Source organism: Crinia signifera, chromosome 3 (assembly GCF_055691185.1).
Source record: "Crinia signifera chromosome 3, ASM5569118v1, whole genome shotgun sequence".
Lineage (NCBI taxonomy): Eukaryota > Metazoa > Chordata > Amphibia > Anura > Myobatrachidae > Crinia > Crinia signifera.
The window spans coordinates 285,661,285-285,686,399 of NC_139219.1; the positions used below are offsets into that span (position 1 = coordinate 285,661,285).

A 25,115-nucleotide genomic window follows, 5' to 3' on the forward strand; every position below is an offset into this window, starting at 1 on the left:
ATCCTATATGACATCCTGCTAATACATTGCTAAGTACTTTAGCTGTGACGGAGCCTCATTAGTGTCTTATTCTGTAACAAGGTGAGTGTGAATATATTGCATTAAATAGGCTTAACATACTGCGGCATATGTACTAATTTTGGTAAGGTGATAAAGTCATAACGCAAAAGCCAATCAGCTGTGTCAAAAATGTGAAAAATTACAGATATGAGTTAGGGATAGTATTGTAATTCTAGAATCTTTATATATATATATATATATATATATATATATATATATATATATATATATATGTGTGTGTGTGTGTGTGTATATATATATATATATATATGTGTATATATATATATATAACTAACACAGGTAGGTTGTGAATGGTGCCGTATCAGATATGATACCGGTACTAAGTGGAGTGCCCCAGGGTCCGGTTTTGGGGCCCATTTTGTTTAACATTTTTATTAACGATATTGGGATAGGGTTATTCAGCAATATATCCATCTTTGCGGACGATACAAAACTTAGCAAAGTCATCAAATCATCAGATATCACCATGCTTCAAAATGATCTTGCAATTCTAGATGAATGGGCAAAAAAATGGAAGATGAGGTTCAATGTAGATAAATGTAAGGTTATGCACCTTGGACATAACCAGTGTGCAAGTTACAACCTTAGCGGAGAGGAACTGGGTAATTCCATACTTGAAAAGGATCTAGGAGTCCAAATAGACAGCAAACTGGGATGTAGTGCCCATTGTAATGTAGCTACAAAAAAGGCCAACAAAATTCTGGCATGTATTAAGAGGGGAATGGAGAGCAACAAAGCTTATTAGGGGAATGGAGAATTTAAGCTACGGGGAGAGATTAAGAAATTTGGGACTATTTACATTGGAAAAGAGACGTTTAATGGGGGACATGCTCAACATGTACAAGTATATCAAGGGCCAATATAAGGAACTGTCACACACCCTCTTTTCTACTAGAAAGGAATCTAGGACGCGAGGGCATGAGTATAGATTAGAAGAAAAAAGATTTCATTCAGCTAGTAGAAATAATTTCTTTACGGTCAGAACAGTCAAACTCTGGAACTCTCTTCCCAGAGAGGTGGTAACGGCTGGCTCATTAAATGTGTTCAAGGCAAAGTTGGACAAACATTTACTGGAGAAAAACATCCATGGGTACAAATAAGAAATATAATCTGTCTGTAAAATATCAGAACCTTTCAAATCAGCAATGGATATCTATACCAGGTTGAACTAGTTGGACGCAAGTCTTTTTTCAGCCTTACCTACTATGTAACTATATGAAAAGGTGCGCTGACACCTGTTAATTAGAATACCACAAATACTGGGGATTTGAGTCCAAAAAGACACTTGTTCCAAAAATCTTTGAACCGCAGCTCCCTTTTTCAGTCTCAGTCCCCGTGAGACAATGCCACTACAATCTACAACAAACAAGATGAAAAAGGGGCGCCCAATAGTGTAGTATTGTCAAATCAACAAAATTGTGACATAGAGCACTACACCCCAGTTTGTTATCTTTTGGATTCCAAGATCCTTTTCAAGTACTGAAATACCCTATGCCTCCCCAGTTAAGTTATAATCAGCACACTGGTTATGCCTCCCGAGGTGCATGACCTTGCATTTGTCCACATTGAACCTCATCTTCCACCTTTTTGCCCACTTTTTGCCCACTCAACTAGATTGTTAAGATCTCTTTGAAGTGCGATGACATCCTCTGCTGATTTCATAACTCTACTCAATTTTGTGTCATCAGCAAAGATGGATACATTGCTGAGTAACCCCATCCCAATATCGTTAATATATATATTAAATAAGATGGGACCTAATACCGAACCCTGTGGCACTCCACTTAGTACTGGTGTCATATTTGATACAGCCAGTTCCCTACCCATCTACAAATGTTTGCCCCTAATCCCATGTCCTCCATTTTATTTATCTTGTGTGGTACTGTTTGTAGCCATTTTGAGTAGCTCAGCAAAACAGATCATCTGAGCCGTGCCGTATCGACGCATCCAGGGAAAGAACTCTAGGACCAAAATTATTTTTTTTTATTAGATTTTTAAAAAATACAATGTTCAATTCTAAATAACAATTTGTCAGAAGTGGAGAACTCAATCTTTAAAATGGTGCCTCAATTTATCGATTTTAAGTATGAAGAGAGAAAAAGGGGTTGTCACCAAAAATCACGTCCTAGAAATAATATATATGATGTTATATAGTGGATATATTTTACTTACACCATTTAATTTCCCAGCTTCAAATTGTCTAATTGTTTCATTATCACATTTCTGCCGAGATCTCAGTTCAGATAATTGAGATTGTTCTTAGTACATTTCATCTGAAATAACTCCGGATCGCATCATGGGATATGGTCGTATTATCGACAGCACTTAGGTCGACACCATTGGGTCGACAGGTGTCTAGGTCGACATGGGTGAAGGTCGACAGGTGTCAAGGTCGACATGGGGCAATGTCAACATGGTTTTAGGTCGACACAGCGTTAGGTCGACATGGGTTAGGTCGGAAGGTCAACATGTTTTTTTTTACTGTTTTTTGAGCCAACATGTGCCGACAGACGGTATCTCATGCCCTACCATCCACTAGGGCGTGGTGGGAGAATAGAATAGTGTGCCGAGCGCAGCGAGGCCCCGTGCCCAAAGCATTGTGAGCGTAGCGAGCAATGCGAGGAGCTGTGGTTGACTTCCAACTGTGTCCACGTCGACTGTGTTTACATTCGGGTAAAAAAACAGCAAAATGTCGACATTCCAAACCTGTCGACTTAACCCGTGTTGGCCTAACGCTGTGTCGACCTAAACCCATGTTGACCTTGCCCCATGTTGACCTTCACCCATGCCAACCTAGACACCTGTCCACCTTGCCACCTGTCGACCCAACGGTGTCGACCTAATGACTGTTGACCTAAGTGCTGTCGACAATACGATCAACACCCCGCATCACACGACAAAGGGCCTGATTCTAATCTGTTTTGTCCCCTGCGGCTTTGTACAGGGGACCGAAGTTGAAGCTCTGTGTGTGCACATATTTGCTTATGCGCATGTGCAGGGCTTCTGTGCGGGCGCCTTCGGAGACCTGCATAGTCCTCGTGGCGTTCGCATGCAAAACCGCTGGGTATACCCAGGAAAATGCCGGGCATCTCAATGACCTTGCTAACAGGTCTATTGCCCCTATAGTTTGTACAATGTAGACTTGACACATAACATACTGTAGGGTTGCAGTCCTAAGGCATTGCAGGGGGTTCAGCACAGATAATGTTAATATCTATAAAGTTCAAAAGAACATCTGTACTACTTTTATGGTATATGGTCGGTAGTGTTCCCAAAATGCTGTATCAGTAACTGTGACAACAAATTTACATATAGGCAAACAAAGACAAACTTGCTTTTTGGGAGGTATTGAAATGAATCACTGATTACGATCTTGGTTGTTTTTTTTGTCTATTTGTCACCATTTTCTTTAGATAGATATTAAAATTGACATTTTATTTAATTATTAACATTTCATGCATTACAAAGAGTGCCCCCAAAAAGCCATTTTGTCCTAGTTTGCCTTAGTTGTCACAGATGGTGTAACCAATTTTCCCCGCGCTGTGTGTGCAGGAAATCGCATATTGGAGAAGCATGTAATGTGTATGGCTAAATATTCTCAGTAAGGGGCTGCTCGATGTGTGTGTGCGCTATTTATATAACTGGTAATAAATAATAGTTGTATCTATTCCTTATACTTCCAGGCTTGTCCTTCTGTAGACATGTGCGTAGAGCAGTGTTCCCGCAGTATTGGCCTTTGCCTAATTTTCCTGGCTCTCCTTTCTATTGCTACAAACCTATTCCTCCTCTACCCCAACCTTGATGGGTTATACCTGAGAGAGAACCAAATCAGCAGGTACGCTGGCAGCATGCGGGGAATTTGGGCAGGAGGACTCCTGGTGAGTATTCCCGATGTTCCTGCTGCAGTTGCGTGTTCCCTCTTCCTGCCTACTAAGCATCGTGGTGTCACTGCGTCACATCTTGCTCTCCCGTGACTCTTGAGTGTAAATTCACTAAGCGGCGCTTTCCAAAGGCGCAGTGCTGAAATAATATTAAATACAAATTACATCTGAGTTTCAGTTAAAAAAAAATTCCCCTTTAAATCCAGCATTTGAATCACATGGGGTGAGTACAGTAAGTCACTTTGAAAATCGCTGCTTAATAAAGGATACCCCTTGATGTTGACATTCTGGGTGAGATTTAATAGGATGAGAGATTCAGAAAGTGAGAGATTTGGTGAGAAATCTCCAGGTTTTTTAAAGCGGCAATCATTTACACTGCTTTGGACTGTAAATGATTGCTGTTTTAAAAAAAAAAGATTTCTTACCAAATCTCTCACTTTCTGAATCTCTCATCCTATTAAATCTCACCCTATAGGTCACCCATGACACATTGTCATGAAAATCCGAAGGCTGCCACTTCATTTACTTGGCAGTTTCATCCAGCTGTTGTGGAGACTGTGTATATAGTTCAGGCCAAAGTGATTAATCAGCAGTGTTGGGTTTGTTTTGATAGGGAAATAGGTGAAAGTGTAGGTGGAATTGAGGAAGTCCTGTTAATGTAGTTGCAAAGTGGGTTGGTGGTGATTTTGGAATGTTTTCTGCATTTACTGGCATGTACTACAAGCCCATGTCCCTGGGGGGAGTCATCGTGGCCAAGTTCCCTGATGTTTAAAGTTCTAGCCAATCTTTTGGCCCCCCACTTGCGTGGGGATGTGAGTGGCAGCAAGAGAATAGCCAACTCTGTCGGGAGGCTGCAAGACCCTCTCTAAGTTGAGGATTTTCCCATGCATTCCTGGAAAGTTAGCAATTATGATAATGTATGTACTGTACTGTTGGGATGTTTGCTTCACAGTATCCAGAGATGAGAATATTATCAGCTGCAAAAGTTTGTTTCTTTCAAAAATGATAATATTATCTATATAAAAAAATGAATGAACAACCAGCTATGTGAATACTAGGAATTCTCTTTTGTAGGGTTACTGATTGCATTACCACACATCTAAAGAATGCCAAGTATATGAAGCATCACATTGTAATGGAAAAATATATCCCATTACAGTCCAGATATTAAGGATACTCATGCCTGAACACAGGATATATGGGTGGAGCGCTGGCAAGTATTATGGATCAATTGGATATTACAATAAAAATAAAAGTTTTTATCAAAATGTAATAACCTATAATATGCAATAATAAAAATACAATTGGCATTGATAGTACTAATAAAAACAATAATAATAGTATATCAATATCAATTTTATTTTGATTATTACATATTCTGTTATTACACTTTTAATAAAAACTTTCCAGTGCTCCCCCCATATATCTTGTTTGCACCTATTGTTAGGGGTTTGACACCACCTTTGTGGGAGCAGCTTGGCACAACATCCCACCAGGCGCCTGTTCTATTTTTGAGCCCCCTAAGTGCTCAATTATACCCCCTTTCCTTCATACCTGAGCACAAGTGACTTAAGATGGGTACACAATGGGCGATATATCAACAATAATATGGATAATATCGATATCATTGACAATGTCACGTATATATCATCCAGTGTGTACAGCCAATATCATTAATAATTTGCATGGCCATAGGTTTTTTTTAAAACCCTCCCTTTCGTATGTACATGCAGCTCAATCTGACAATGGGCCAGATGCACTAAGCTTCGAAAGTGATAAAACAAACAGCCAATCAGCTCCTGCCTGATATTTTTCAAACACAGTCTGTGGCATGAAAGGTAGGAGGTGATTGGTTGGCTTTTTATCACTCTCCATTTTATCACTTTTGAAGTTTAGTGGAACTGGCCCGATATCATCAGTGACTGCATGTGCGGTGCGGCCGCAGGCTTAAAGTGGTCCTGGAGAGGTGGTGGAACTCATGTGTCATCGTCGTCCCCCTTCCCCCCCAATTAAAAAGACCGGGTCAGTGCCAGAGTTTTCGGCACCCCCATCAAACTGCAAATTTGTGCTCTACTTGCCAAACTTTATAAAGGGACAGTGGTCTCACAAGGGAAGGGTGTGGTCACACAATAGTTCCCCCAATTCAAATTATACCACACATCACAATCATATTGACCACATGTAGTGTTCCTGATTCATATAATACCACATAGTAGTCACATTATGATATACAGTAGTGCCCCTTATTTAAGTTACGCTACACAGTAGTATTTATTATACATGTATGTCACACATGCGTGTATAAAAAGAACATATTGTCTTCAGCATGCACAAAGCCTGCTTCTTTTAGTGGCTTTTCTTAACTTCAGTGGCAGTGATGGCATGACATCACATACACCGTGCCAGAAAAGGAAGAGGCTAGGACAGGCTTTTCATTTGAGATAACTGTGCAGTGTTGTGGTGGAGTCGGAACTGAGTTCCCCCTGCCATTAGAGGTGGTGGAACTCAGTTCCACCCAGTTCCCCCCCACTTTAACCCCTGGGTGCGGGGAGGTTTGTCAGTGTGTACGGTCGATATCATTCTCCTGCGGCCACGGGAATCTCTAAATGTGCACCCAGCATTAATTAGTACCACTGTCAATTTGAGGTAACCATCTGGACCCCAGCATAGACATCCTTAAAACCTGGACTGTAATTGTGGAGTTTGGAAAAATGTTCCCCAAGGTATAGAGGTGCCTGTATACTAAGCCTTGGAGATGGATAAAGTACCATCCAATCAGGTCCCAACTGCCATGTTACAGACTGTGTTTGAAAAATGATAGGATCTGATTGGTTGGTACTTGTTATCTCTCTCCTATCTGACTTCAAGGCTTAATACATAGGATCAGTATAAGATTCATTAAGGCGGGAGAGGGCGACTTACCGGCACCCCGCTCTGGTCAACGAAATAATGGAAACATGACGACATAGTTTGTGGCAATTAAAATGGTCACAGCTTTATTTCACAAATCCATAATCATAACCAAACACTTTTGCAGGGCAAGGGATAGAAAGGGGAGCGGTGCGCTCTGTTCCTGCTAATGTGGTACCCCTGGGACGTGTCCGTTCCACCGCCGTGGGTACGCGACCACGCCCCCTACCAAGTTGGTACCGCCTGGGCCGTGCCAGTCACCACCATGTGACTCACATGAACACGCCCCTTACACGCTATGGGCCGTGCCAGTCACCACCATGTGACTCACGTGAACACGCCCCTTACACGCTATGGGCCGTGCCAGCCACCATCATGTGACTCATGTGAACACGCCCCTTACCATTATGGGATCAGCTACCATCCGCACCTCACCCTACCTGGCACGCAACCCGTATGGCCCCTGCCGTATTAATGCTGGAACCAGGCGGGCGGCCGCCTAATGGTGAGTATGCGAGGCATTCTGTAACTCCCCTACATTTCCTGCCTTGTGCACCGCTCCCTTCCCGCAATACTGTGACAACATTCTTATTCAAGCATCTTATACACCGTAATGACAATGACAACCAAAGTCAATGTTACAATTACACTCATAGCCAATATAGCCCTCCTATACAACATAATACAACAAGTATGCAAATAGTATATATATATATATATATATTATATATATTTCCTTTTTTTTTTTTTTTTTTAATAATTTTTTATTATTATGTTTTTTTTTTTTTTTTTTTTTATAATTTATTTTTTTTTTTTTTTTTTTTTTTTAAATATTCTAATTTTTTTTTTTTTTTTTTGAAACACAACATTTTGACGTGACAACTACAACATTTTTAAACATGTCCAATACAAGATTTACAACCTGACACCTGCCAAGTGCCTTTCCCCGGCTTTTATCAAAACAACTGGGCTGGGTGGGTGGGTGTCTCTGTCCTAGCTGGGTGATGAGTGAGATCAGCACCCTTGCTCTCTGCTTTTGTTCCTGCTGCTGCTCACTCCCCCCTCAATTAAACCTGTCCCTTCTCACTGGCCCTCCTCGTGGCTAGGTGACAAGAAGGGGACCGGCTACCCTGGCTGCTGCCTCCCCCCCATCCCCCCGAACCCAGGTTTCCCGCCGTTGACCTGCAGGGTGCCTAGCGCCCCACCCCCTTATCCTGCTCCGGGGGCCATTTTGGCCCCCTGCGCTCCCTTAAGGCGGGAGAGGGCGACTTACCGGCACCCCGCTCTGGTCAACGAAATAATGGAAACATGACGACATAGTTTGTGGCAATTAAAATGGTCACAGCTTTATTTCACAAATCCATAATCATAACCAAACACTTTTGCAGGGCAAGGGATAGAAAGGGGAGCGGTGCGCTCTGTTCCTGCTAATGTGGTACCCCTGGGACGTGTCCGTTCCACCGCCGTGGGTACGCGACCACGCCCCCTACCAAGTTGGTACCGCCTGGGCCGTGCCAGTCACCACCATGTGACTCACATGAACACGCCCCTTACACGCTATGGGCCGTGCCAGTCACCACCATGTGACTCACGTGAACACGCCCCTTACACGCTATGGGCCGTGCCAGCCACCATCATGTGACTCACGTGAACACGCCCCTTACCATTATGGGATCAGCTACCATCCGCACCTCACCCTACCTGGCACGCAACCCGTATGGCCCCTGCCGTATTAATGCTGGAACCAGGCGTGCGGCCGCCTAATGGTGAGTATGCGAGGCATTCTGTAACTCCCCTACATTTCCTGCCTTGTGCACCGCTCCCTTCCCGCCACACGAGGTTCCCGGCGCGCCGGGTACCGAAGCCCCCACCCTGCCCTAGCAACACCACCTTCCTCCGCAACTTATGCACTTTGCGGCTCCTCACCTGCACTGCATGGGACTCCTCCCACCGGACTGTGACCATTCCCCCCTGGTTGCCCCCCAGTAACCTCATGCCACCCGGATCGTGCAAATGCATCTAAAACCATAATCACCATATGGCCCTTGAAATACATTTAAATGCTGCTGCTATGCTGATCTTCCCAGCAAGACACTCATTTGCCTGCAGCTCCACTCTGCCGCTCCACATTGGTTACAATGGTTCAATGGTTTGGTTCAAAGATGGCGCTGATATTACACCAGTGCAGCCCACCTCACACACAATGATTCAACATAAAACACTTCTACTTGCATATAGAGCCCTCGACCCTACTGCACCAGCCTATATCTCCTCACTTTCCACCAAATATCTCCCATCCACTTTGTCCAGTCTGCCCTGAAAACTCCCTCTCAGGCAAACCTGCCATATTTTGTCTGCTGTTACCAGCTTGTTTAATCACTGTCTACCAGTGTCAGGTGCCACGGACACAGCTGCACTATCTATGAAACCGTAAATAAACAAATAATGAATGAACTTGCCTGCATGTTTTTCCTGCCCAGCTGTTTGCTTCTAATAAACCAGCTGTCCCAGCCTTGTGAACAATGTGTACTACTCCGCCCCCCCCTGGAGTGACCCTGCTATCAGCGTTTGGCCTCTCCTTTCAAAGACCACAAGCTGTGTGCCTTCCTGCCATAAAACCAACAGGGCTGGGGGGGGGGGGGGGGCGGAATTGTCCTCAATTGGTATCGCTCTAGCATCAAAGTATTTCCTCACCCTATCTGGGAAGGTGGGGGCTGCCCATGGGCGCTTGTGGAACTATCTCTCCCAGCATATCTGCTGTCTAGGACACCTTCTAAACAAAAGAAAGGGACAAAATGCCATACATTTGCAGTTTGACCCAGGGAAATTTAACGTGCCTCTGCTCGCACTGTATATACAGTGTAAGCCTGTCCAGTGTGCCCATGTCTTTACCTTAAACCCGCCTTCCCCATATCATTGCATATACCATGTAACCCGCGCTGGGCCAGACGGGCTTCCTTATAAGGACCCTAAAACCCTCCAGGAAGCCCTCTGGTGCAAAAACCCTGACTTCCCAGCCTCGGCTTGCCCTATTTTACTTAACAGGGCATCTGGCCCTGGCGCGGCTAACTTCTTAATCTTAATGTTTAATCGTGCCAATCGCAGCCTTTCCCTCAGCTCCTTGCACTTCTCATCAAGGTCTGTACCTGAGTCGCTATCTCCCGCAATGCTCTGCTTGTTACGGCTGAGCGCCCCTGTGCCTATGCCATCATCTGCGGTGCTCTGCTTGCTATTACTGCACGGCAATGCCCCTGTGCCTACCGCTATGCTCTGTCTGCCCTCTTCAGTAAGCTCGGACACGGAAACATTTTTTCACATTGCTACCCAGCCAAACCGCACCAATACCTGCATATACATTACAAACATTGCTTATCTCACCAATACCGTGCGTTGCCAATCCGATGCTTCCTTGAACCGCGCTTTTCTGGGCAATGGCCCCAGTCTCCACCGATTGTGTTGGCACCCTGCTGGCCGAGGCATGGGTCAAACTGCTTCCACCTGGCTGTGCTGCCGCCCTGCTGGTCGAGGCATGGGCCAATGTGTCCCCAATTGTTCCGTGGCAAGATCCCCCCGCCCCCCTCTGGCTTGCTCCAACAATGCCTGCATCTGCTCCTCATCGGCAAGACATTCTGGCCCCTGCGCCCTTGGGGTATCAAATCTCTGTGCCCGCTGCCCATTAGCAGGGGTAGTGGGGCTGCAATACTCCCTCCGGGGGAGGGAAACAAAATGGGCCGAGTGGGCGAAATTACCCTGGCTCCCGCCCCCCGCCGCTGGCACCTGGCAATCCTCCCGGCCCCCCCTACGACTTGGGGTGAAATTGGGCTGCCGAGCAGGGCTATTGTAGCTCTGGGTTTCCGCCAGGAAGACCCACTTTCCCCGCACCCCTGGAGACCCTGATGTGCTCTCCCTGCTCCCCCTCCCCCCTGTGTCCCGGCATACCTCCCTGCACCCCCTCCGGCGTGTCCAATTGGGCCTGGTGCATAAAAACACTGTCCTGGCCCTCCACCCCTGATTCGTGCCCCTCTGATCCCGCGGCCTCAGGAATCACCTCCCCCCCTCAAACGCTTGCCTTCACCCTGTAGCAATGCCCCGTCTGACCTGGCCGGAATTTCCCTTCTGTGTCCCCGTGCTGCTGCTTGTGCTGCTGCTGGCCAGATGCTTGAGAAACCTTGCTGAACCGACTTGCTCTGCACTTCTTTCCTCAGACCACTAGATGGCGCCCGCGAGCTTCTTCTCCCCTGTATGTGTTGCCTTCCTCGATCATCCCCCCTCTGAAACGTGCTGGCTTACTCCTGCTTCCATCCGAACGATTTACTGGCTTTTTACGTCCCTCCATGCTGCTCCCTGAGATGGCCTGCGAATGCTGGAATGTGAGGAATGTTAGGTATGAAGCCGGTACTGCTGGATGTGCCGCTGGGAAAGCACTATCCTCCTTGAATGTGCACTCAGCTGGGACTGCTACAGGCCTTCTTGGAATGCAGTAACTGCTCCCTGCTGATTCCTTTGTTCTGCTGGATATAAGTGTTGGAGCTGCTGAAGATGTGTCTCTGTCCTAGCTGGGTGATGAGTGAGATCAGCACCCTTGCTCTCTGCTTTTGTTCCTGCTGCTGCTCACTCCCCCCTCAATTAAACCTGTCCCTTCTCACTGGCCCTCCTCGTGGCTAGGTGACAAGAAGGGGACCGGCTACCCTGGCTGCTGCCTCCCCCCCATCCCCCCGAACCCAGGTTTCCCGCCGTTGACCTGCAGGGTGCCTAGCGCCCCACCCCCTTATCCTGCTCCGGGGGCCATTTTGGCCCCCTGCGCTCCCTTAAGGCCCTCACATTGTAAAGCACCACATCAATAACCATGCTCATGATGAGCACAACTAGGGATTATCACAGATAATTATAAAATCTGTTTATTGATTCTGCATAATGTAGATTTAATATATTTTATTTTTACTTTGAGGTGTTACTGGCTGGTATACACATCACAGTCGCTGGGTTTAAAGTGAAAGGATTGTCCTGCTGTGGACCTCGCTGTGACGTAAGTGGTGGGGGAAGCTCTCTTTCAGATGTTCTCCAGAAAGATATAAACAAGTGTTGTGTACAGTGGCCCTGATTCCTAGAGAAATGCAAAGTCGATGTTTCCCAGAACTGAGCATTCGCATTGCTCATGTGTCAAGGTTCTGCTGCATACCTGCACTCAACAATGATGCATTCGGCCAAGTGATTGACAGGATGTGACCATTTTGGGGTGTTAACAGTGGGGAGTGTTTGTAAAAACGCAGTTGGCTCATTGCCATTTGCAGGGCGTGTGTCTGATGTTCGCTCCTAACTTACAAAAACATGGTGTCTTCATGCAATGGGGCACTGAGACCTTAGGCACCCAGCAATATCATACTGAAATAGGAAAGGATCTTCCATTAACTATTGCTACATATTTGTCATTATTGGCTTATGTACAGCTGCTCAGCCACGATGCTCCAAAATAAACTAGAAGCTGATGTTGCTTCCAGGGGAGGATTTGTAGTGATTGTTGCCACCAATGACCGGGTAACTTTACATCTTCAGCGTTCAGCCGTCCCAATCTGTGATCTTACCTGGCGTTGCAGGGCTGAGCTGTTGCCCCTAAACGCCTCCACAATAACAGCATTTACAGTTCTGCATTTCTGAAATGTGCCAAATTGAATTGTTGGAAATTGACATCCTGTACCCGTGTCACAATAACGGTCACTAACCCCTTTAGTACAACCCATTCTACTGCTAGTGTGTGACTATAGACATTGTATGGCTGTATCCTATTAGTAATGGATGTCGCTGATAAGGCCAAGCACACTAGTTCATACTTGCCTACTTTTGAAAACTAGTTTCAGGGAGATTATAGTTGGTAGCAGAATTTTGCACAGCACCCTATTGAGGGGGTGTGTCATGCTCCACTTAAAGGGCGTGTCTAGTTCCATATATGGAGAGATTGTGAAAAGAGATTGTGAACATGGCACCTGGAAGTATTGGTGTGTACTGCTACATGTGAGAGGAATCTTTTATAATGACTTATATCCAAATGTAGATGACCGCAAAGCAGTTAGTAAAGGTGGGCATACATCGAGATGATTTGGTCCGATTTCGGCCGATTGCGATCAATCGGCCCGTTAAATCGGACCAAATTGTTTCTTCATGACATGGCGTCGAGTCCGATACGCTGCCCCGTGCGTATCGGACCCGGCCCCAGGGGTCGGACCGGTGGGACATAAGATCCGTCGCAATCGGTGGGGCGGGCGCAGTGCTGGGGCGGGAGGCGGTGACCAGAATGATCATCAGTGTCCACTGTGTCCAGCGCCATAGCGGGCGGGCAGCAGCCGCGGCAATTATAACTTTAAAATAGCATGTCAAATGACTGCCCGGCTAATGATTGGCTGAGATAGAACACTCTCAGCCAATCAGTGGCCTCCCTCTCCGGCCGCTGATTGGCTGAGAGTGCTCCATCTCAGCCAATCAAAAGCCAGAAAGTAATTTGACACATTATTTTGAAGATGTAATAGCCGCCGCTGCCCACCCGCTGCGGCGCTGGACACAGTGAGTCTGATTTACGCTGCTGCCCCACTCCTTCCTCCCCAGCCGGCCACTCATTTAAGAGCCGCCGCAGCCCGCCCCCACTGCTCCTCACCGCCCTGCAGCTCCCTGTTATTTATCACATGTAAAAAATGGCACCTCAAGTCCTAATCGTATGTGAGCCTCCCGGGGAGCTGCCGGGCGGCTCAGAGGAGAATTGGGTCCGACTTGTCCTTAGGACAAGTCGGCTCTATGTATGGGGGCCTTAAGAGTTACTATACTTGGTAAAGTGCTGGGAAATGGCGCTGCTGATTCACTGTAAATGTATCTATCTCTAATTTCTTTTTTCCCCAAAAATGTAACAGTGTAATGTGGGCTAGGTGACATGAGGGAAATTGCTAGACTAATGAGGGGGAGAAAGGGAGATTGGTTTTAATATCAGGGAGTCTCCTGCAGAATGCAGGAGAGTAGGCAACTACGCACTAGTTAGAAGTGGTGGACATATACTTTCGGCTATGTGATGTTTTTTGTATTAGCTCAGCTCACCAGAAATATCTATCCACATTGTACCGGAATCGGACATTATCTAAGGGGTACATTTTACTAAAGCTTCTAAAAGTGAAAAGAGGAGAGCAACCAATCAGATTCTAGCTGTCATTTCTCTTTTGCATCCTAGAAAATGATAGACAGATTATGATTGTTTGCTATGGTAACAGTGCCCACTTTTCACTTTTATAAGCTTTAGTAAATGTACCCCTATGGGGGGAGGGGAAGGTGTATTCAATTAGGTCTGTTTTTTGGCTAGCCTAAAACAAAAATGAACTTACGTATTCAATTGCGGCCGGTTATGCCAATTCATTGTTTTTTTTTAGTTGAAACTGTATCGCTGAGTAATTTGCCGACCCATGTGTTTTCCAAGCGTGCCCTTTAATTGAATAGGTCGAATGTAAATTCAACAAAGAGTGCAGATTTTTGACTGCCGAAAAAATTGCCACTATTTGAATACCCCCTCCCCCCCTATGTATAAGTGAGACCACTTGAGATAAATAATGTCTTTGTTGCTCCAGATGCTGTTGTCTGGTATTTCCTCACTCATGGCTATGGTTGGAGCTGCAATCTCCCTTTTAACATCTGTAGCTGGACTTTTGAGTGGTCCTTATTGCTTATACAAGGTGAACAATGGAACCGGAGAGAAGTGGGGTTATCCATTTACAAGTACTGACTCATACTTCAACAGTAGGTAAGTCACGTGGTAGACATGTGCTCGCCTGTACTTTATTACCATGCTGACATGTTTATCCTTTATTCAAGTCTGTCCAAACGTTTTAGTTTGTTGTCTGTTTTATGCATTATTACTTATATTATTGCATGTCCATGACTATGTATCCTCTATTGATTTTATTAATAGGTTCTTTGTACATTAATGTCCAAATAAAAGGCAATACATTTATCACCAATTAAATGAGGTTGTTCATCTTTAATCCTAAGCATGGACATAAGAGGCACATTCTCCAATCCAGACCTACACAATGTGGTTCCGCAAGGGCGTAACTACCATAGGTGCAAGGGATGGAGCTGCTATGGGGCCTAGAGCTGAAGGGGGCCCATCTTTGCTGTCTAAGTAATATGGTTTACATACATTTATCACCATCAGTTGCTAAATAGGGGGCCCTTACAAACATTTGCTACGGGACCTACGAATATCTAGGTACACCTCTGGGGTTTCGCCTTACGTAGAGTTGGATATAGTCATATTTGGGGATACTATGCTGCACTCTTTTGTATTATGCAGGCGTAAGTGTTATAATCAGCTTTTTGTTACCTACATCTTTCATGTTTGTAGTCACAATGGGAAATGTATTTCTGCAGTCACCAACTGTACATTATGATACTGTTGGGTCAGATAAGAAGATTCCGTCCAATTTTTTAACAAAACGTCTTGTTTTCATTTTCTACAGCCTTTATATGACTGTTGTTGTTTACAGCTATTATGCCAGTTATCAAACCAAGGTGTTTTATAGCACTTCTGTTGTATAATAATACTTTCTCAGTTATCAGCCAAGGTCAGCTTGGATGGATTATAGGAAGATACCTACTCATTCATATGAAAGACGTGTAATACTATCTTTTTAAAATATGATTTATTCAATTTTGAAAACAGAATAGGGGCCAGATATATCAGGCGTCAAAAGAGATAAGAGGGAGAGTGATAATCAACCAGCCAATCAGCTCCTATCTGTTATTTTTTAAACCCAGCCTGTGACATGGTAGGTAGGAGCTGATTGGCTGGCTTTTTACCACTCTCCATATTATCACTTTTTGAAGCTTGATACATCTGGCCCTAGGAGTGAAGGGAAGAGGCTATCAATATCCTATATCCACCATTTCAGTTCCTGCACCTCAAATAGGTACACGGAATGTTCCATGGAATGCTGTGTGCATAATGCAGAAATGCATGGAATTGCACTAACTGACCCATGAATAGTATCAGCCAATAGTAACAGCCATTCTTGTATAGGAATTGTGAAAAAACTAACCAATCAATAAAGCCGTTACTGGAACAGACAGCATTAGCCCCGCCCAGCAGAGTCAGCTCATGTGTTCTATTTGCCTGAAATTTGTTATTTCTTTCTGCCTTGCAGCATCTCTACATCAGACATGTCTTCCATTTGCATTGCGCCTCCATCTATCGTGACCTGGAACTCTGCTTTCTTTCTGTCCCTGTCCCTGATCAACATGTTGCAGATTGTGTTGTGTCTTTCCCAGTTTTTCAATGCCTGTGTTGGGGTGGTCTGCGGACACTGTGAGCAGAAAAAGGTTTGTAGTATTGCTGAAAGTATTGCCAGGCATTTCCTGTCATGTGACCTCAGCAGGTCTCTCGGGTACTAATCCATCAGCGCATGGTTATTGCATACCTCCCAACTTGTGTGCTGAAGAAATAGGGACACTCCCGCGGCTAATTAGCTAATTAGCCGCGACCTCATTTTCATACGAGAATAGACGCTGTGTGCATTTGCTGGCATGTGATGTGATGCCATGCGATTTTTAATTGTACAAGCACCCTGATGGGTGCATACAATGTTAAATGCACCCCCATAGTCAACGCAACCCCCACTATGAACGCCAACCCAAAGCGGCGGTACGTGTCCTCCAACCTTTTCATACCCCCACTATCCACGTCAGAGTGGAGTTGATTTAAGATAGTGTGGCAAACGCAGTGAGCCACGAGCCCAAAGCATGGCGAGCGGTCGCAGAATACATGTAAAGTAATCCACATGTGCTCGCCACGCTTCGGGCTCGGTGGCTCGCTGCGCTCGCCACACTATCTAAAGTCAACTCCACGCCGACGTGGATAGTGGGGGTATGAAAAGGTCGGAGGACGTGTACCGCTGTCCCTCGGGGGCTCGCTGCGCTCGCCACGCTTCGGGTTGGCGTTGATAGTGGGGGTGGCGTTGACAATGGGGGTGCATTTAACATGGTAAGCACCCATCAGGGTGCTTGTTCAATTAAAAATCGCATCGCATGCCGCTATATTGCATGCAATGTGATGCAGTACGATCAACATCGTGGGCGCCGTGATAATACACAAGTACCGAATTGGATTAATACATTTTACATGTTTTTAATTGGTTGGTCTACCCTTGAATTGTATAATAAGGTGGTTGACTGTATTAAGCGCACCCTATATCTTTTTCTCTATTTATCTATCTCTTTCTCCACTGACAGGGAGGATTTATAGAGGGGGGGGGGGGGATCTCCAGGAACTGATGATGAGGTGGCAACCTTATCCAAGAGCAGTTGTAGTTAAGTTCCAAGTCCTTGAGAAGTCTGCTTACTATATTTATTGTGGTACTGGCAGTGGTAACATGATATGTAAATCAGTGGACCTTGTGGTACTACAGTCTCTGACTTCTTGTTGCCTGCAAATCCATTTTTTTCCTTTATTAATTGCATCATGTCTGGGAGACTATTTGAGTTAAGGCCCATACACACTGGGCGACTTTGAGCTGAAAGTCGCTCAAAACAGCAGGTTTGAGTGGCTTTCAGCTCAAAGCCGCCCGGTGTGTATGGCCCGGCGATGAGCGCTGCTGCGCGCTCCCGCAACATCGCCGGGAAAGCCATTCATCTGCTGGTTATACCAGCAGATGAGCGGCTTTCAGGACGGCGTTGCATAGCTCTCTGCTATGCAACGCTGTCCTCGCCCCCTCCGTCGGGCCCGGGCAGGGGGAAAGCCGCTCAGTGTGTATGCACTGAGCGGCTTTCCCCGCAGCGATGATTGTCCTCATCGCTGTCCATACATGCTGGGCATAGACGCCCAGTGTGTATGGACCTTAGTGTGATAGAATGTAGCTAAAAGTTTTTCTATGCTTAACGATAAAATTAGAGTGATTCTTCTACACTTGGGTTTGTTTATGGGGTTTACAGATACTTAACCTAATGCAACCTAAAAAGTTAAAATGTATAAAACACAATGGTTATATCTGAAAAATGAAAACTCACTATCAACCTTTGCTAAATCTTGGTAATGTATGTGAACCATCTGCATAAAATCTAAGCAAATACAGGGAGAAAATATAGCCAGTAGTATGTCACCAACCATGATCCTCTGCAGGTTTTAATTGCATGGATCCCATGATATCTATGGTGGCAGCCATTTTGTGGGCTTAAGTAATGTATTTATATTTATTGATGCTATGGTAATAAGTTGGATAATTGAGTTATGAGGTATTTCCTAGTAGGCAACAAAGAAATTTCCCCTACGAGTATGTCATATTTGCTCATTCTGTGTAGTTTCGTATGCTAAGGTCACAAATTTCCTCCTCTGAGTAAACACTTTCACAAGTTTGCGACTTGCTTCTTTAATCTTTCACAACAAATGTCATTCATCAGGCATTTATCTCATCATTATACAGCAAAAATATAGAATACTACTGACATAGAGGATGATCACTTTTTAATTATTATATTATCTACTATGTGTTTAGTGTCATTTTAAACACATAAATGAGAGAGGGTTAACTATTCGTAGGAAAGAGACATCAACACTAATTGGGGAATTGTTTATACATTTATTTTTCAGCAGAAGAATAATTGATCAGTTTTGACTAAAGATAAATTACACAGGAAGTACTCTAGAAAAATAACTTGTCATCTTTGCGTAAAAGTATTTTTTCTAACTACCAACAGTCCTGATTTCAGCAGAACAGTCCTAATAGGCTAATCATAAAAAGGCGGGAAGTTTATCAACGGTAACTTGATTGTTCTGAAAGTGGGTCAATGAGAACTTGGTTGGTCAGAAAGTGGGTAAACGGTAGGGATGTGCAGATCCTGGCTTACAAAAATGGAGTTAAAACATGTGACAGACAGATAACCAATATGATCCCGTTTTGAGATCAGGGTAAATCCGGATCTGGACATTCCTAGTAAACGAGAACCTGGTTAGTCAGAAAGTGAGTGAACGAGAACTTGGTTGATCTTGTTGGGCTTATTTCAGTCCAACTGGTTTATCAGTCTGTTTTAAGATGTCATACAGTTCCCTTTTATCCTAGTTTTGTTCACAGGCTTGTGAAGAATGGGATTAGGTGGTAGGTTTTGTATGACCTCATACAGGGTAAATATGCTGAATGATATCTGCTCATAGGGAGAATGTACGCCATTTTCAAAGAGACAAGCAAAGGCAACTACTGGAGAGGACCCTATTGCCCCAATATCACCAGGTGTTAGTTCTATATATGCCAGGTCTGAGTAGGCACTGGGTCCTTCATATATGATCCAAGGGCCCGTCCAGCTGTCTGTGTCCTTAGGATATGGGCTGAGGTAGACACCTAGATTCACACGTGACTCTGCACTGCTAGGATGGGAGTACAGGACCCACGTAGGGGTCTGGAATCCTTGGTTAGTCCTGAGAAGAGTATTTTCTTGCACTTGTAATCCAAGTGACCCCATTACTGATGATGATTCTGCACTAACATGACACCTGTCGGTGTAATTCTCCTTCTCTGCTGTCCATATACAAAGGTTGCTCTCACTGTCTAGATGACATTGTTGCAGCCTGTTTGCAGACTTTTTGGGTTGCTGATATGCTTGTACCCTCTTGTTGTCCCACTCTCTTACTTGTAACCTTTTAGCTATAGTTATTGCACTCCGTGGCTGGTCAGATAGGAGATTATTAGAATTAAGCCCTGAGAAGAAGCTCAGTGGAGCAGGGAAACCAATGATACTTCCGTGGCACCCACTGGGTGTCTCCACCAATTTTTCCACTAGCTGTCCTGGCTGGAAGACAATGCCACCATCAGTGCTCAGAGCCTGCACTCTGAACCCAAGGGGGCTTCTGGCATTGCAGTACAGGATGTTCGTGCCGTCCTCCTCGTCCACCGACACCAGCTGACACTCTACTGTTTGTAGGTTTGGGATGAGCTCTCCAAATGTCCAGGTCCTTCCATGGTCGTCACTACGGAAGGCGAAAGCATGCGGTGTAGTGCGGCACAGCTTCCCAAAGCAGTCTCTACAGTTGATGTGGTAAGTATAAGCAGGAACAAGCAGGCGGCCTGACTTCAGCTGGATGCCGTGTCCTGGACCCAAGGCAAACGTGGCCCACTCTGCAATACAGAGAGACGTCTTTTATTTGGAAATGGTGCTCCGTGGACAGACTCTGTTACATTTCAGCGCTTCACATTATGGGTGGGATGTACTAAGCCAGAAATGCGGTAAAACTCCTGAAAACTTTGTTTTTAATCACATTTTTGGCTTTGTACATCCTGCCTATTTCTGAATGTACTGAAGCCCTGCTGCTTTGGCTGTAGCTGGTGTTTCCCTAAAGAAGTCTATGGGCTGCTGTTTGAGGGATCTGACATGGATTACTCCCAGCATGCCTCATGGCTGCCAGCATCACTCTGCACATACGCAGGGGGACTCCCGTGTCACAGATCTGGAAGTCCAGGTGCTCCACTCGGGAGTCCAGGCACCGGACACATTTTAAAAAGGCATCTACCATCGGGAGAGCGGCCCATTCCAGAACTAATCGCGTATGTTAGCACATATGGAATTAGTATCGCCTTGATACCTCAAGTGGTTGATACATCCCGCCCACAGTCCTATATGCACCAATTGGCAAATAAGATGCTCGGGCGCTATTGGGTCGCACGGAGCTTATGAGTCATGTGTAACAGAGGATAGATGTATCCGACACATCTGCATGTGTATAACCATATGTGTAAATAATAATCTTCTGGATTGCCATAGTGCCATGACAGTGTTGATGATATTTGTGGATGCACATTTGTAATATAGAATGTCATTTATACAAACACAGATATATAATTCTCTTTAAAAACCAAATGGGAATTTTCGATCGTAACACAGTTCTCAATGGAGTTATGAACTAAGGCAAGCAACCCACACTCCATATAATATAGAAACCACATTAATGATAGAAATACTATACGCTGCAGTCAGACAATCTGCATTCACAGCTCATTGTCACTGCCATCATTGCACAAGCTCTACAGCACCGTCATGATATACAGACACATCCTTCCTCATCTAGCCTCTGTATAGAAGTAGTCCCGCACGTGAAGTGTGTGACAGGCACCAACTCCGGTGTGACGCTGCCAGTGCAAGTCTTTTTTTTTTCCTATAAAAAAATTGTCTCACTCTCATCACTATGGCCCCGATCAGACTCTTACGCGGGCTGCGTGCATGCGCAGGGTCCCCTTGTGAACAGACAATATGAAGGCTAACCTTTGTTGGCTGCTTGCAAGAAGATTGACAGGTGCCCGGCGTTTGGGGGCATAACGCCGGCCACAGAAAACGCAGGTGTCCCCCATGGCCTACGCAGTGCTTTGTGTAAGTCTACACTTACTCAGAGCTGCGAGCAGGGGGACAATCATTCAATGCATACTTGCCTACTTTTGAAAACTAGTTTCAGGGAGATTGTAAATGGTAGTAGAATTTTGCACAGCGCCCCATTGAGGGGCGTGTCATGTTCCACCCAAAGGGCGTGCCTAGTTCCATATATGGAGACATTGTAAAAAGAGATTGTGAACGTGGCACCTAGAAGCGCTGATGATTCAATGTAAATGTATCTGTCTCTCATTCCTTTTTTCCCAAAAAATGTAACAGTGTAATGTGGGCTAGGTGACATGAGGAAGATTGCTAGACTAATGAGGGAGAGAGGGAAATTACTGTTATTTCAGGGAGTCTCCTGCAGAATGCAGGAGGGAAGGCAAGTATGTATCAGGTATAATGGTACTAAAAATTGTTGGCGATATCACCAGATTGATCTGTATGAGCAACCAACCTAGACGAGACGAACAACATAGGAACGCGCAATACTGTGTACGCACTGGGCTACAATTTTAATGTCCTTGTCCATTGGAATCGGGCACATCAATAAAAACATTGTCTGATGTGTACCCAGCTCAGTATTCTTTGCTCATGACCTTGTTTCCTGAGACGATTCTTTGTTCCTTGTCCCTTATTCAATAACCTTTAGGCGGTGAATAAACTAACCTTTCTCCCACAAGATTAACTAATAAAATAATTATGCTGGCAATTTTCTTGAATTAATCTTTTTAACTGGAATTGTCTCTAGATAATTATGTACCATCATTCAGTATCATGACATGTTCTCTCATTTGCACCTTTTAGTGACTCCCCGATGACCTTGTGAGTCAAGTCTGTGACCTCACTCCAACTTCTGCCTTGATCTGAACTTGTTACATAGCACAGACGCGCCAAGTTATGGCCAGAGATGATCTGGTAGGATTCTGTGGCCCTGCCCAGAACCGCAATAAAGAAAAGGAAGATCTGTCCAGTAAAGTCATTGTAGACCGGACACGGGTTCATTGATCGATGCCCGGGCAGGTGGGCCCTCTCCACTGCATACATGTCCTCCCACTGCAGGAAAACACAGTGTGCTTTTATTCATTTTCTCTTTACAAATGAAAACATACAATTCTATTGAAAAAAAAAACGTAATCATACATTACATATATATATATATATATATATATATATATATATATATATATATATATATATATATATATATATATATATATATATATATATACAAGAACATCTGGAAGTCGCACACTATACTGCTGTAGATGTGGGTGCCGATCCAAGATAGCATAAACAAGAAAACTGTGTGACCACTGGGGCACAAATATGGCAGCACTCCGTTTTAAGGATGAAAAAATCACTTCTAGTTTATTAGGCTTCAGGCCATCAGCATAGCAAGTAGAAACAGCATTAAAGAATAGTGGGACACTCAGTAATCACCCATCCATATTCCGACTGTATGTAGCTGTATGGCAGTTGTGGCAGTCAACGAATCCGTTTCGGCAACCTGTGCCTTCCTCCGAGTCAGTCCGGAGGAAGCCACAGGTTGCCGAAACGGATTTGTTGACTGCCACAACTGCCATACAGCTACATACAGTCGGAATATGGATGGGTGATTACTGAGTGTCCCACTATTCTTTAATGCTGTTTCTACTTGCTATGCTGATGGCCTGAAGCCTAATAAACTAGAAGTGATTTTTTCATCCTTAAAACGGAGTGCTGCCATATTTGTGCCCCAGTGGTCACACAGTTTTCTTATATATATATATATATATATATATATATATATATATATATATATATATATATATATATATATATATATATATATATATGTGCTCTCACATTACAGAATTTGATTTGTTCTTCTAGAGGAAAAACACTTGAATCACTTGTAAGATACACTACAGTTTGCTGTGTAGTCCAGGAAACAATGCTCTTGTATTATTAATCAGTTCTAATGTTTTGATATAAATTAAAAAGTTAAGAATTTTTTATTGACCATTATTCACATGAATGTCTTATATTCATACTTGCCTACTTTTGAAAACTAGTTTCAGGAAGATTATAGTTGGTAATAGAATTTTGCAAAGCGCCCCATTGAGGGGGCGTGTCATGCTCTACCAAAAGGGCGTGTCTAGTTCCATATATGGAGAGATTGAGAAAAGAGATTGTGAATGTGGCACCTAGAAGCGTGGGTGTGTAATTTAAAATGACTTATATCCAAATGTAGATGAGCCCCAAAGCAGTTAGTAAGAGCTACTATACTTGGTAAAGTGCTGGGAAATGGTGCTGATGATTCAATGTAAATATATCTGTCTCTCACTCCTTTTTTCCCAAAAAAATGTAACAGTGTAATGTGGGCTAGGTGAAATGAGGGAGATTGCCAGACTAATGAGGGAGAGAGGGAGATGCTATTTCAGGGAGTCTCCTGCAGAATGCAACTATGCTTATATTTCTTTCTTCAGTTTTAGTCTTACCCAGAGTAGATGATGTGCCTTTAGTGTGTGCCCAAAGTATAAACAGGATACTCTTCACAATAGTTACCACCTCAGCCCTTTACAAGGCCATAACTAAGGGTGTACAAGCAGCAGTGCTGTCCCATGGCATCTTAATTTTGCTGTCAGGGTGCCTGTAGCATTGCTGCATGGCTGTGTACTTCCACTCCTGCGTGTCTCTTCCCCTCTCAGTTCCTCTCCTGCATATATTTCCCCCTCTCAGTACCTCTCCTACTGGTATTTCCCTCTTTCAGTACCCTCCTACATGTATCTCCCCTTCTCAGTCCCTTTACTGCAGGAATCTTCCCCTCTCAGTTCCTTTCCTACATATTTCTCCCCCTCTCAGTTTCTCTCCTGCAGGTATCTCCCCCTCTAATGCTGGGTACACACCAGGACGACTAGGGCCCGATCCCCTCAATCTAGATCCAATTCCGACCAATTGGATGTAGATTGTGTGCTGATTGGGCCCTTTTCTGTCCTGGTGTGGACCGATACCGATCCGATGCGCGGTCCCGCGGGTCGGTCGGTCGTTATTGAGATCCTACCTGCTGCAGGTGGGATCTCAATGACGACCATACAGCCGGGTGTGGGTCGCCATCGGATCGGACCCGCTCACGGTGCACATCGTGAGCGGGTCGTTTCTCCCCGCGTCACCGTGAGCGGGTCGGACGAGACACTGACGACCCGCTCACGATGTGCATCGTGAGCGGGTCGTCCTGGTGTGTACCCTACATAAGTCCCTCACGTGCATAGTCATACTGTATATCTCCCCCTCTCAGTCTCTTCCTTCTCCTGTGTGTGCCGCCCCCACTCCTGCATGTATCTCCCCTATTTGTCCCTCCCTCTCCTGCGTGTATCTCCCCCTGTCAGTCCATCTCCTGCCTGTATATCCCCCTCTTCAGCAGGTATCGACCCCTATCAGTTGCTCTCCTGTGAGTATCTCCCCCTCTCAGTCCTTCTGCTGCATGTCTGTATCGCCACCTCTCAGTCCCCCTCCTACGTCTATCTTATTCCTTCTCCTGCGTGCATCTCCCCCTCTCATTCACTCTCCTTCGTGCATCTCCCACTATCATTCCCACTCCTGCGTGCATCTCCCCCTCTCATTACTTCTCCTGCATACATCTCCCCCTCTCATTCCTTCTCCTGCGTGCATCTTCCCCTCTTATTTCCTCTCCTGCATGCATCTTCCCCTCTCATTCCCACACCTGCGTGCATCTTCCCCTCTCATTTCCTCTCCTGCGTGCATCTTCCCCTCTCAGTCCCTCTCCTGCGTGCATCTCCCCCTCTCAGTCCCTTTCTTGCATGCATCTCCCCCTCTCAGTCCCTCTCCTATGCGCATCTCCCCCTCTCAGTCCCTCTCCTACGTGCA

General features: G+C 45.0%; 2 protein-coding genes across 2 annotated transcripts in view; one reads left to right on the forward strand and one right to left on the reverse strand.

The window, feature by feature from the left end:
* TM4SF19 (transmembrane 4 L six family member 19) lies at window positions 1-22,379 on the forward strand. Its single transcript, XM_083178375.1, has 6 exons — window positions 1-81; window positions 3,765-3,959; window positions 11,821-11,898; window positions 14,471-14,643; window positions 16,046-16,220; window positions 22,053-22,379. The coding sequence occupies exons 2-6, from the start codon at window positions 3,783-3,785 to the stop codon at window positions 22,053-22,055; spliced, it is 606 nt and encodes a 201-aa protein (XP_083034501.1). The 5' UTR covers window positions 1-81; window positions 3,765-3,782; the 3' UTR covers window positions 22,056-22,379.
* NEU4 (neuraminidase 4) overlaps window positions 18,796-25,115 on the reverse strand; it is a 12,347-nt gene continuing 6,027 nt past the window's right edge. Inside the window, exons 3-4 of the mRNA XM_083178373.1 lie at window positions 22,046-22,301; window positions 18,796-20,002 (exon numbers count right to left, since the gene is read on the reverse strand). Coding sequence (XP_083034499.1) covers window positions 18,921-20,002; window positions 22,046-22,301 — 1,338 coding nt within the window. The 3' untranslated portion in view covers window positions 18,796-18,920. The remainder of the gene's footprint in view (window positions 20,003-22,045; window positions 22,302-25,115) is intronic.